This window comes from Amphiprion ocellaris, chromosome 19 (genome assembly GCF_022539595.1).
Source record: "Amphiprion ocellaris isolate individual 3 ecotype Okinawa chromosome 19, ASM2253959v1, whole genome shotgun sequence".
NCBI lineage: Eukaryota > Metazoa > Chordata > Actinopteri > Pomacentridae > Amphiprion > Amphiprion ocellaris.
The window spans coordinates 23,863,957-23,876,464 of NC_072784.1; the positions used below are offsets into that span (position 1 = coordinate 23,863,957).

At 40.0% G+C, this 12,508-nt stretch overlaps 1 protein-coding gene across 1 annotated transcript; it reads left to right on the forward strand.

Annotated features, from left to right (window-relative positions):
• Window positions 1-1,697: 1,697 nt before the first annotated feature.
• On the forward strand, window positions 1,698-10,263 carry si:ch211-256m1.8 (uncharacterized). Its single transcript, XM_035955624.2, has 4 exons — window positions 1,698-1,853; window positions 3,632-4,094; window positions 4,260-4,661; window positions 5,633-10,263. The coding sequence occupies exons 2-4, from the start codon at window positions 3,651-3,653 to the stop codon at window positions 9,536-9,538; spliced, it is 4,752 nt and encodes a 1,583-aa protein (XP_035811517.2). The 5' UTR covers window positions 1,698-1,853; window positions 3,632-3,650; the 3' UTR covers window positions 9,539-10,263.
• The last annotated feature ends 2,245 nt before the right edge of the window (window positions 10,264-12,508 follow it).

The following is a 12,508-nucleotide window of genomic DNA, read 5'->3' on the forward strand; positions in this document are numbered from 1 at the left end:
TGTCAATACTTTTGCAAATATTTGATCATAAACCAAACTACTGGAAAAATACAGTTCTTAATATGATGAAATCTTAATGAAAAGTTGGTGTGTGTGTGTGCATGTGTGTAGAGTACCTGGCACCACAGCTGATTCTCTCTATTTTTCCTACTTCTATTCTGTCAAGTTTCCTCCATTTTAACAGGATGACCCTTCTCAACTACCCTGTTCACCTCATTAGTACATTACATAAAACCACACAAAAGGACATCAAGACGAAATTTATATCATTCATTATGACAACATATCAAAACTAGCACACTACAATGAACACATGACATCACAATGACACAACTGCTACTTGAGATTATGAGAGTATTTTGTTGTCCAGTAATGATAGTATGTGGATTAATTTAAAAAGACACATGTAAATAGAAATAGCTAGTACCCCAGTCCTAACACACTAGTGTGGCTACACAGAGAGACGCCTGCTCTGATGTTTGAATATAGTGTGCACATTCAGTACCTAACTTCCCCAATTCTAAGCTGTTCTGCAATCGTCAGCCATAATCTCTTCAAATTCTGCATCTCTATTCTTTACTTTGCATTGTAATGTGATTTTTTTTTAATGAAGCCAAGTGAACCAGTTTTTCAGATGCTACTTTGAATGACATTTGCATGTCAGGTGGCTCTGAGTGGTAAAACAACTCTCTATAGCCTTTGACAGATGCAAAAAATAAAACATTTTTAATGAAATGAGATATTCTGAAAGCTTCAGTGATGGATGAAAGTTTTAGAGGTGGTGTGGCCAACACTGCTGCGTCACAAGAAGGTCCTGAGTTCAAGTCACTGCTGGGGCCTTCTGTATGAAGTTTTAAGGGTCTCCCCTGTTACTGTGTGGGCATGTCCAAAGACATACACTAACTGGGGAATTTAAATTAGCACTTTATCAACAAGAACTAAGTTATAGATATTCTATTTCCTTTTGAAATAACTATGTGGAACTCCCATTATAGGTTTTCTTATATTCCAGACATAGCTAAATGTGGTACTGAGTAAAAGTGGCTACAATCCAACTGTATCACAGAAGACCTGGCCAGTGATCTTCAATGTTACTTTGTCTCTGCCTCTCCATTAAACATGCTTCTGCCTATGTCTACACCACACACCCTATGTTGTTCTTTTGTCTGTGTCATCATTTTATTTAGTTTTTAACTTAATGCACTCATTTAATGTTTTGTTTTTTTTACACTACTTGTACTGATCTCCACATTTCATGCTTATTTTAATTATTGACTTAAGTAAGTTTTGGTTAAATACTGTTTAGTTGATAGTACGTCTCCCTTCTTTATGTGTACAACTGGTGCTGTTTTAAAGACAAAGGGTGGTGACAGTGAACAATTAAAGTTTGTTTGTTGCATGTTATGTCATTATATAGTATTCTTTCAACTTTTAGAGAATTAAGAATGGTCAGAAAGTGTTTACAGTTTTGCTCAAAGGCAATGGCGGTGGGGGATGGGGGTGGGGGATGGGGGGAGTGATGGTGTCATTCGAGGCACATAGCTCTGTGTTGATGGTGCTTTGGTGCAGTTAGACCTTAGAACAGAGATTCCAAACAAATCTGCATTCAAAAAGAAAAGGGGAAAGGACCAGACAAAGAGAGAGCAAACAAAGGCTGAAAGGGGAAAAAGGGAGAGGGAGGGACTGTGAGATGTGGAGAGATAGGAGAGACGAGAAACTTAATTGCTTAATTGGAGTCACTGCATTTGCATTATGACATACCCTTGTTTTTGTAGTCCAACCAGATTTTTCTTCCACTAAGTGTTCTTCCACCATACCAGCTGGCCAGATTTCAGAGAAATTTCCACAGTGAGGTAAGTTGCTTTTATACCTAAGTTAAACAAAGGTGTTAATGCAGGAAAGAGATAGTAGTTAGATTTTTAATGATGCATTCTCATATGAAACAAGTACAAGAGGAGGTCCATGCTGAAGTCTGGTTGTAAAACATTAAGAATTTTTAGGAAATATTTTTTTTCTGGTAAATACACACCTTAAGATTTTTATTTACTTTTTTAGATAATATCTTGAGAATCATTGTAAAATGTGAACAGACATAATTGTCAGGTCCTTAAACAGGTCTTAGTAGCTACTAACATTGGTCTTTTATTTGTGATTGTGTCTTTAAATAGGAAAAGTGCTATTAAAAATATTAGCGACAGAACGGAAACTGACACCTACTAATAATGCATACTTACAGCACAGTGCCTTCACAGAGATAATATCCACTGAGAACAGTTTTCATCGACAGTTTCTTTGGCAGAAATGTTTTCTCAATGTGAATATTTCTGTATGTTATCCAGAGTAAATTGGATATTGTTTCTGGAAATAATTATTGCTGTTGAAGTTTTTAAAACATTTCTTTATAAATTGTTCCATGCTCTTTTGATGTAAAAACCTTAACAAATAATCAGTACTCGCATAGGAAGGTACCTTGGCTCAAATGAACTTTAAAAAGTCTCAATCTTAAAGTCTATCTTATTAAATAATTTTGCCTGACCTGACAAAAGTATTAGTTTTTTGTGCATAAAATCAAATGAATTAATCATACAGAATTTGTTTTATGCAAATTGCTTGTAGTATTATGGTAAAATTGTTGAGCAATTAAAATCACAAGACTAGTATCCTTTCAGATCCAAAATCCATCAGATAGAATGCAAGATTCAGATGCAATACAGACAGTCAGCATTGTGTGGGTGATTTGAACTGCTGGGACCAATCAGGAGAAATCTAATTTTCCAAAAGTCAGACAGTTAGGGACATGTTTCCTTGACAGCCACCAACAAATAAATGCCAAGCCTTAGTTTTGAAAAGGGAGTAACTGCTTTCACGTGTGATCAGATGGGTTAAGTTATTAGCCATAATGAGGGTCCATATATCTGCTCAGTCCAGGGGTATTGTCCCACGCTGAAGTAATATCTGGATGCATTCCATTCATGCTCACCACATTAATGCACAAAGAGACCTGTGTGCACTCACCAGCGTCTTCACCATAAATTCGATAAAAGAATTACGGGTTCCACTAATGAGAGACAGGTTGGACATCATGTGAAGGAAATGTAAAGAGAGATGAGAAAAGGCACATGTTGTGTCAAACATAATGTATTGCATTGTGCCAGGTTGCAGTTGTGAGCTGTATGTATGTCAGTGCTTTTGCCTGCCAAAAATCTAAGGAGTAGTTGTAAAGAGTGTAAATAAAAATGAATACTTTAGGTGGAACAATGATTGCTGTTTACTGCTTTGCTGGTGACAGGATGTTGCAATAGTGCTGCTTTAATCTAGCATGCAAACATGCTTATGACAATTTCGACATAATGATGTTGTAATGTTTGCCATGTTGACCATCTCAGAGTGGTGTTTAGTGTTTTGCATGCATAAGGTAACATTTTCTAATTAGTATTAAACACAAAGCACAGTAGAGACTGGGCATGTCAATACTTTTGCAAATATTTGATCATAAACCAAACTACTGGAAAAATACAGTTCTTAATATGATGAAATCTTAATGAAAAGTTGGTGTGTGTGTGTGCATGTGTGTAGAGTACCTGGCACCACAGCTGATTCTCTCTATTTTTCCTACTTCTATTCTGTCAAGTTTCCTCCATTTTAACAGGATGACCCTTCTCAACTACCCTGTTCCAGAGTTGGATATTACCTTGCAAGAGGTGAGCCGTGTCCTGCAGCTCACTTTGAGTCCTGATCTTTATGCAGAGTTTAAAACTATGCTGGAAAAGCAGCGGGAGCACCTTGAAGAGGGCCAGCAGAAATTAGTAACTAGTGTTGCCGGCCAAGAGAATTGGGTGACAAAGCAGTTCAAGAGAGGTCTGTTATCTTGTGCAGACCCCCTGCCCACATCAACTGCCCTACCTGTTGTTCTTCTTCCATCTAAAGCAAAAAGATGCACCCAGCTGGGAAGGGCAGCGGCTCTGCTCTGGGCTGCAGCAAAGCTGTACAGTGAGCCCTTCTTACTAGAGGGCAATCGTCTAATAGAGCACACACAGCAGTCTGAAGTGTTCGCTGCCAGCCGTATTCCCGGCAGGAGTCAAGATGAAATTAAGGTATGTTTATTGACAGGACACAACTAGCAAGAAAAGTTAAGGGATTTAAGTTTTCTAGCGGCAAATTTAAATATACTATATCAAGATTAATCTTTAATGTACTATCAAATGATATTCATTCAAGTATTTTGAGCACTTTTATATCTGTAGCTTTCTTTGTTGCAGGTCTACCCAGACAGCCTTCATGCCATCATTACCTGTGTTAGAGGAGTGTTCCCTGTTGACATACTCTGGCATCCCAATAATGGAGGGCCAGTTTCTGCACGATCATTTATTGACATCTATAATCAGCTGGCTCAGGTAATGGCTCAGCCTGATGCAGGGAAACAGAATAATATCTCTGCCATTTGTTGCCTCTCAGCTCTGGAGCGCAAAGCCTGGGCTCTCATCAGGGAAGAAATCCTTGAGCAAGGGGGAGCAGCAGCAACATCACTGGGGCTAATGGAGAGTGCTGTGCTTACGCTATGTCTGGAAGACTGCAATGCACCCTCTGAACTGGCTGATACCCTCAATGCAGTGAGGCTGGGAGCAGGAGGAGTCAATCCATATCTGAGATACTATGACAAGGTATTGGACATAATCTGTATGAGGATTTTAAAACAAGCTCATATCAATTCTGTCATTTCTCTCTCATACTCTCTCTCATGCTGCTGAACTTTTATTTGAATTTGTAATAATAACCATGATATAAAAAGGCATCAGAATACCAGGGTTGCTGGTCAAATTGTCTTTTTGCTTAGGAAGGTTCTTAAGTGTGACCCGGGTGTATCTAAGTAGCAGTCATAGTAAGAACAAAAGGAATTTTCTAAATGCTAAGGAAAAATGCATTAGTGCTCCAATTCTTTATAAGGGAAAATGGCTGAAGCTTAAGATGATGCTTAAGATAATATGTACAGTGGAGATTTGTAGGCTTAATATGTTATGTCAATCTTCCACTAATTCAAATTATTAACAGAAGGATAGTAATTGGGATTCATGTTCATAAATATGAGTGGACAGGGCAGCGAGTGTGAACAACGATTCTTAATGTCACAACCATTTCATTTCACTTTAATGACTAGTACCCTTTATTACTTTCTATTTAAATTCTAGCTTTGGTAATGAAGTATTGTTTTTACGGGGTTGCTACATTTATAAATCATGCATGAAATGTACAAGGCAAAAAATCTAATATTTGCTTTTACTAGTCCTTTTATGGAACATTATTTCACCACAGCATACCTATCTCAACAACATCCATCTTTTTATAATTATGTACCTGTGTAAGTGTAGCCAGATTTTCTTACCACTGCCGATGTATATACTGAGTTCCTTATGAATTTTTCTTCACATTTTACCTTGGTGGATAACAGGCTATGATAATAAAATATTTTGGTATGTGCAAAAATTTTGAATGAAGAAATGTATAAATTCCCACAAACATTTGAACTTATCAGTAAGTAGTCAGTGCAGTTTGAGATGGCTAAAGTTTAAAATGTTTTGCTTATTTTCAGTTGGCAAAAAAACCCAAAGCAATCGTTGTATTTCTGTTTTGACAGGTAATGAATCTGGTGGTGTTCAAGGACAGCACAGCTGGGATGGTGTTTGAGCACAGTGCTGTGGATGGGATGGTGGCTGGGCTTGTGACTGAACGTGTGTACCATCTGTCTGAGACTGCTGATTTAAAACAAGCCCAAACCGACACTAAACATATGACTGGATCTGTCACAGTAAACAATGGTGATTCTGTGTGCCTTAGTTCTCTAACATTTCCCTTGAAAGGAGTAAGTACCCTCCAAAAGAGCCCTGATTTAAGGGCAAAACATCCAGTTCTCACTTTTGATGTGTCCTCCTATCCTGATGTCTTTTCTACTCTCAGAGGGCAGAAGGGCCTGTTTGATGCTTGGATTAACTTCTCTTTGCAGCTCTCTTTGAGGCAGACTCTTGGGGAATCTGCTGCCAATCACTTGATGGTCACACCTACCCATATGAGACACTATAAACATGGTCGTTGTGATCCTACATACTCACTCACCATGCACTCTCGTAACTTAGTAGGTGCCTTGGCATCCCACGTTCATCCAGATAATACAACTGAATACACTACTGATCTACTACGATTGTTCCATGTTGCACTTTTGGAGCATAAGAGGCTCATTAGAAACACCAAAAGTGGTCAAGGTGTTGGGCCACACCTTGCTGCCCTGCGACAGTCTTTGCCATCTGACAATCCATTGAGGAAGTTCCTGAACCCCTTTGGATGTCCTTCTGTGTACCTCACTGGTACAGATCTGATGGAGAGTGTGGAGTGTGGAGTAGGGAATGTATATGCCCAAGATCAGTTAGCGGTAACATACCTTGGGAAGAAAGACAAGGTTCGCATTGTGCTTAATGGGAAAGGCAGCTTTGCTCTAGCACTGGAGAAGCTTCAAGAAAACTTTAAGATCACCTTGAAATCAGTTCTGCAGCTAGCTGTTAGATATGCCATTGCAAATGAAATGGGAGCCCTGGAATGTCTGCTACAACAGGGTCAAAATAACAAAATAAAAGGAGAAAAGTCAAACTGCCCTGACATTCCAGATAATGGCAAAAGTAATGTTTGCACTTCCTCTGGCATGAGCCCAGACTACACATTGGTAATTCATGGTGGTGCTGGAGAGGAGATAATGCTGAACACTCAAGTGACGGGGATTATTGAATTTGCTCTACAAACAGCCTTAACACTCGGGTCCCAAGTACTTCAACAAGGTGGTAAAAGTCTGGATGCAGTTCAGAGATCAGTGGAAGCTTTGGAGGACTGCTTCCTTTTCAATGCAGGTAAAGGTTCAGTATTTAACAAAGATGGCAAAAATGAAATGGAAGCCACTATTATAGATGGCAGTTCAAAGAGGTCAGGATCTGTTGCTTGTGTGCAAAGTGTAAAAAACCCAATAAAAGCAGCAAGGTGTGTCATGGAGGAGAGCTCCCATTCACTTATTGTGGGAGATGGGGCTGAAGAGTTTCTGCAAGGATTAGAAAAGAAGGAGAAGCCTGTTGTCCCTGAGTATTTCTACACTGATATACGTCACAGAGAGTTAATTGCAAACCTCAGTGGTAGAGCTAAATCAATAAACAATCACCCTCAGACAGTTGGAGCTGTGGCATTGGATTGTTGGAATGGGTTAGCTGCTGCGTCCTCCACAGGTGGGTTGGTAGGAAAACTGAAAGGAAGAGTTGGGGATACAGCAATAGTAGGGGCAGGAATTTATGCTGATGACAAGATAGCTCTTACTTGCTCTGGAGATGGAGATGTTTTTCTCAGGAACACAGTTGCACAAAAAATTGCCAGTCTATACCATAACGAAAGCTATGGACTTAGACAGGCATGTAGAGAGGTAATGACTGAACATTTGAATGGGATCTGTGCAGGAATAATCTCTGTCAACACTAAAGGCGATGCCATCGTTGAAGCAAATGCTGGCGTGTTTTTTGTGGCATCAAATATTAATGGCATTTCACGTGTAGAGGTCCTCAGGCCCCTTAAGAGCTTCTCTAATGTGATCTGGGAAACAGATGAGCTGGTTGCCTACCTGAATCCCAGTCCCTGGATCCCTGGCTCCACCATTTTGACAAGAAAAACTCATAATGGGAAAGGTAGCATCTTCCATTTTGACATGTCAGATTTCATTGCTATGTTTCAAGGAGCAAGAGCTGTGTCAGATCTGCTATGTAAGCAACTAGGTGTCCAGCGTTGTGCCTTGGTTTTTAATCCAACCCCTGATCAGCCATCACAGATCATACTGCTCCCACTTCATGGCTTAAAACCAAAGTGGCAGCCCCATCTTGCTGCTGAAGAGGAATTTCACGCTTCCAATCCTGGTTACTGCACTTCAAAAAGTGGCCCACGCTGGAATGATGAAGCACTGGCTCAAATTCAAGCCCAGATTAGAAATGCACTGCCAAAACCAAATGCACCTTTTTGTTTTGACTTTTTTGGGAAACCTTCTGATGATGACTTGTTTAGCCGTATTGTGCGTGGAGAGCAGCAACAGTGGAGAGTATGGGAAGACAGTGAGCATGTTGCTTTCCTAACACCATACCCTAATAGTCCTGGACTAACCATTGTGGTGCCACGAAAGCCACTGTGCAGTGACATCTTTAAACTGGATGCACCTGACTACAAAGCACTGATCTTAGCCACTTACAAAGTTGCCCAATTACTGGAAGAGGGGATGAAAACTCCAAGTGTTGCACTAATCTTTGAAGGCTTTGAGATTGACTATGCTCATGCCAAGCTGATCCCTTTGTTACCTTCAGCAGACGGCACGAAACCTGATGAGCTGCAATATGAATGCTTCCAAAGCTATCCTGGATATGTGTCATCACTGGATGGTCCAGTTGCTGCTATTGAAGCCCTCAAAAGCATCCACTCAAAAATTACACAGTGCAGGCCCCCTCATTCGTGGGAAGATCCTCAGTCTCACTCCAGTCTTGCCATCAAGAGCCAGTGGTATCGCAACCTGTTCCAAATTCAAAACACACTCTTCCATTGCACAGTGGAATATTTCCACAATTTCTGTCAATACTCCTATGCTTTGACCCCTCTCACCACAGACACCATCTCCTCACCAATGGGCCTGGGATCTGACTCAGAGCCAGTTTCTGTTAACCTGTTGGGCCAGAATGTCTACCTGGCTGACTCAATGCAATTTGTGCTTGAATACTTTCTTCGCTTCCAGGATAACCTACCAGGGACCTACTACATATCTCCCAGCTTTAGAGGAGAAGATCCTGACGCCACACACTTGAACCAGTTCTACCACGTGGAGTGTGAATTGTTGGGTGACATGGACAATGCCATTTCCATAGCAGAGGGATACCTGGTTCATCTCACCAAGTCCATGCTGAAGAGACACTCAGATATTATTCTGAATACTGCTGGGACCCTTACACATGCCACAGCTATGCTGAGTAAGCTGGATGGAAAAATAGCACTACCCAGAATCCCTCTCGACCAGGCCATTCCAATGATGCCCTCTGCTGACTGCTTAGAGTGGGTACAAGATGGCCAGCCCCATTTGGGCAGAAAACTGACTCGCAAAGGAGAGCGGATTTTGATAGAAAAATTTGGTGGCGCTGTGTGGCTGACCGAGATGGACCATCTAGGAGTTCCCTTCTACCAGGCATACGTGAAGGGCACTGGACGGTGCAAAGCCAAAGCTGCTGACCTTTTGCTGGGGCTGGGTGAGACTGTGGGTCTTGGTGAACGCCATTCAACCCCTGAAGTGGTACAAGATGCCCTCAGGCATCATGCAGTGCCAGAGCAGTCCTACAAATGGTACATTAAAATGCGACAAGTGAAACCACTTCTCACTAGTGGATGGGGTATGGGGACGGAACGTTACTTGTGTTGGTTACTTCAGCATGATGACATCAGAGATATGCATATCATACCAAGGATGAAAGGAATGAAGTACATGCCTTGATCATAGGTCCTCCAAAGAGTTTCAGGCCACAAGAGGTGATACATTGTCAACAATGAGACCCTAAACCCTAAAATGCCTCAATCATCCCTTAAGTGGAACTTAGATTCAGATCTGAGTTTCATTTAATATTTCATCCTGTGCCAGGGGCTTAAATAAATTTGTTGCAGCGTTTACATCCACTTGCCTATTGAAAGCCTCAAATGTTTTAAAATTGCAACACAAAAGATGAAATCATTTAAATATTAAGAATGTTAAATGTAAATAAAAGTTATTCTTGAAATGTGTGCATGTTACTCAAAGAATCTGTTTAGCTCCTGGTGTGAGAGTTCTTGTATCAATGCAACTCAAAAATAAAAATACATGACAATTGTGATGCAGATCCAAACTATGTTTTAAGACTGACTACTACTGTAAACAAAATAATTATTTACAGGGCATAAATTGTAGTAAGTAAATTGTAATGAAATGATACATTGTCTAAAAGCTTAAAAAAATATTAATTTAAGTCATAACTATTCCACAAATGTTGTATTTAGTTATGTAAGCAATTTCTTAATATTCCTCTTCAATATTGTGGTTTTTCATACCAAATTATTATTGTCTGTAAAAGATTATTGTTAAAGCCATGTGGATCATGTACCATTTGTTTTGACTAAGTAAAAACAAGTACATTTTTAAAACGAATATCAGATACTAAATAAATATCAGTCACAGTTCTGGATTAATTACTGGAATGAAATTATATGATAGCACTGTTAGATTAGTGGTGACTAGATTTCAAGTTCATTTCAACACACACACACACACACACACACACACACACACACACACACACACACACACGCACACACAACCATTCTGGAGTCTCTATAGCAAATGTTGAAGTGCTTTTTGACACTCCAGAAAAATTGTTGATCTCACAAAGACCTTACATAATTTACATACAGACACTTTCATTTAATTGCAGCTGAGAATTCTGACATCAGAACATTAGTTCATGTGTTGAAGTTAATAATTTCTGTGCACATACAAGCATGGTGGCTACATAGAGCAATAGACACACGCATGCCGATACACAACCACATAGAAATATATATATATATACTGCACATGCATATCACATACATACATACATACATACATACATACCATTCAAAAGTTTGGAGTCACAACGACAATTTCATGTTTTCCATGAAAACTCACACTTTTGTTCATATGCTAACATAATTGCACAAGGGTTTTCTAATTATCAATTAGCCTTTAAACACATTGTACCATTAGAACATAGGAGTGATGGTTGCTGGAAATGGGCATCTGTACCCCTATGTAGATATTTTATTTAAAATCATTTCCAGCTAGAATAGTCATTTACCACATTAACAATGTCTACACTGTATTTCCGATTGATTTAATCTCATCTTCATTGAAACTGCTTTTCTTTCAAAAATAAGGCCATTTCTAAGTGACCCCAAACTTTTGAACAGTAGTGTACATTAGAGTTTCTATTTACAGCTACTGTTTATTCACAAATTGATAATGGTACATAAAGTTAGATGTGTTCTTATGTATAATACACAATATATAGAAGTTTATTTTTCATGTAGGCATTTGCTCACTCATTATAAGTTCATACACAAGTCCTCTGCTGAAGCAGTCATGCACTGATTCTGACATGCTGCTATATATACTGTATATAATTCACAGTGATCACCACGTCTTCACTAAAGTGTACCAACATAAGGAATTTCTCACCTGCTGCCATTATTCATCTGGTTGTGAAGATGGAGGCTGCATGGACAATCTCCTCAGTTAACTGCTTCCAGTTCCACTTTGTCTGTTGAAATGACAGACAAACTTTTTCCACAGTTTATTGTCCTCTGTCTTAGTAGTTATAGGTTCTATTTCATGCCTTTGACTTTATCTCTGTAGTTGTTGTGTAACTATACTACTGTACAAGTTGGTATCGTTAAAATATATAGCAGATATGCGGTATAAAAACAACACATTTAGGGCAAAGGGTTCATTTATACTTTTATTGTGCTTTAAAAGCTACATTATTGGTGTTTAAAAGTATTTAATAAATTGTTGAATTAAACAATGTGTTAAATCTGTGGATGTTCTCAGTCATCCAGGTCATGATAAGTCTCAAGCAAGCATAAGTTATGGCAACTGGACTAACCTCGTGTGAGTCGAAAACGTTTCACCTCTCATCCAAGAGGCTTCTTCAGTTCTGAAAGCCTGGTGGGGAGTACCAGATATTTATCCACCAGGAGGGTGGTGGAAAAAAAAAAAAAAACAAGTGGACAAAGACCCGAAACCAACAGACTCGTTAGGTGTTAATGTGAGTCGTTAGCCTTTGATGGGCGGTCGTTACCCCTCCCAGCCCTCTAGGAGGGTGGTTGGGGGTCACCTGACTGCAAGTGGGACAGATGGCTGCACCCTCCTTGGGAGGGCTCTAAGAACGGCGTTGTAAGTATCTTGCCACCATCCTTTCCCCATTGGTGGGGGACACCCCCCACCACATAAGGAACTCGATGGACTTTACAAACAAGGTCAGAAAAATCAGCTTAGACCCTGAGGAAACTATGGTTTCATATGACGTGACTTCGCTTTTTACTTGCATTCCCACTGGAGATGCAATACAGACAGTAAAGAGAAAACTGTTGCTTGACAACTCTCTGTCTGAGAGGACCAACCTCTCCCCCGAACAGGTGTGTGACCTCCTTAACCTTTGCCTCAGCACCACTTATTTCCAGTACAACAATGGTTTCTACAGGCAAAAACACGGCTGTGCCATGGGATCCCCTGTATCCCCCATTGTAGCTAACCTGTACATGGAAGAAATGGAGATTGTGGCACTGAGAACATTCAGTGGCCACTCCCCGAGGCACTGGTTCAGATATGTGGATGACACATGGGTCACCATCAGGAAGGGTGAGGTCGAACCTTTCACAGAACACCTCAACTCGG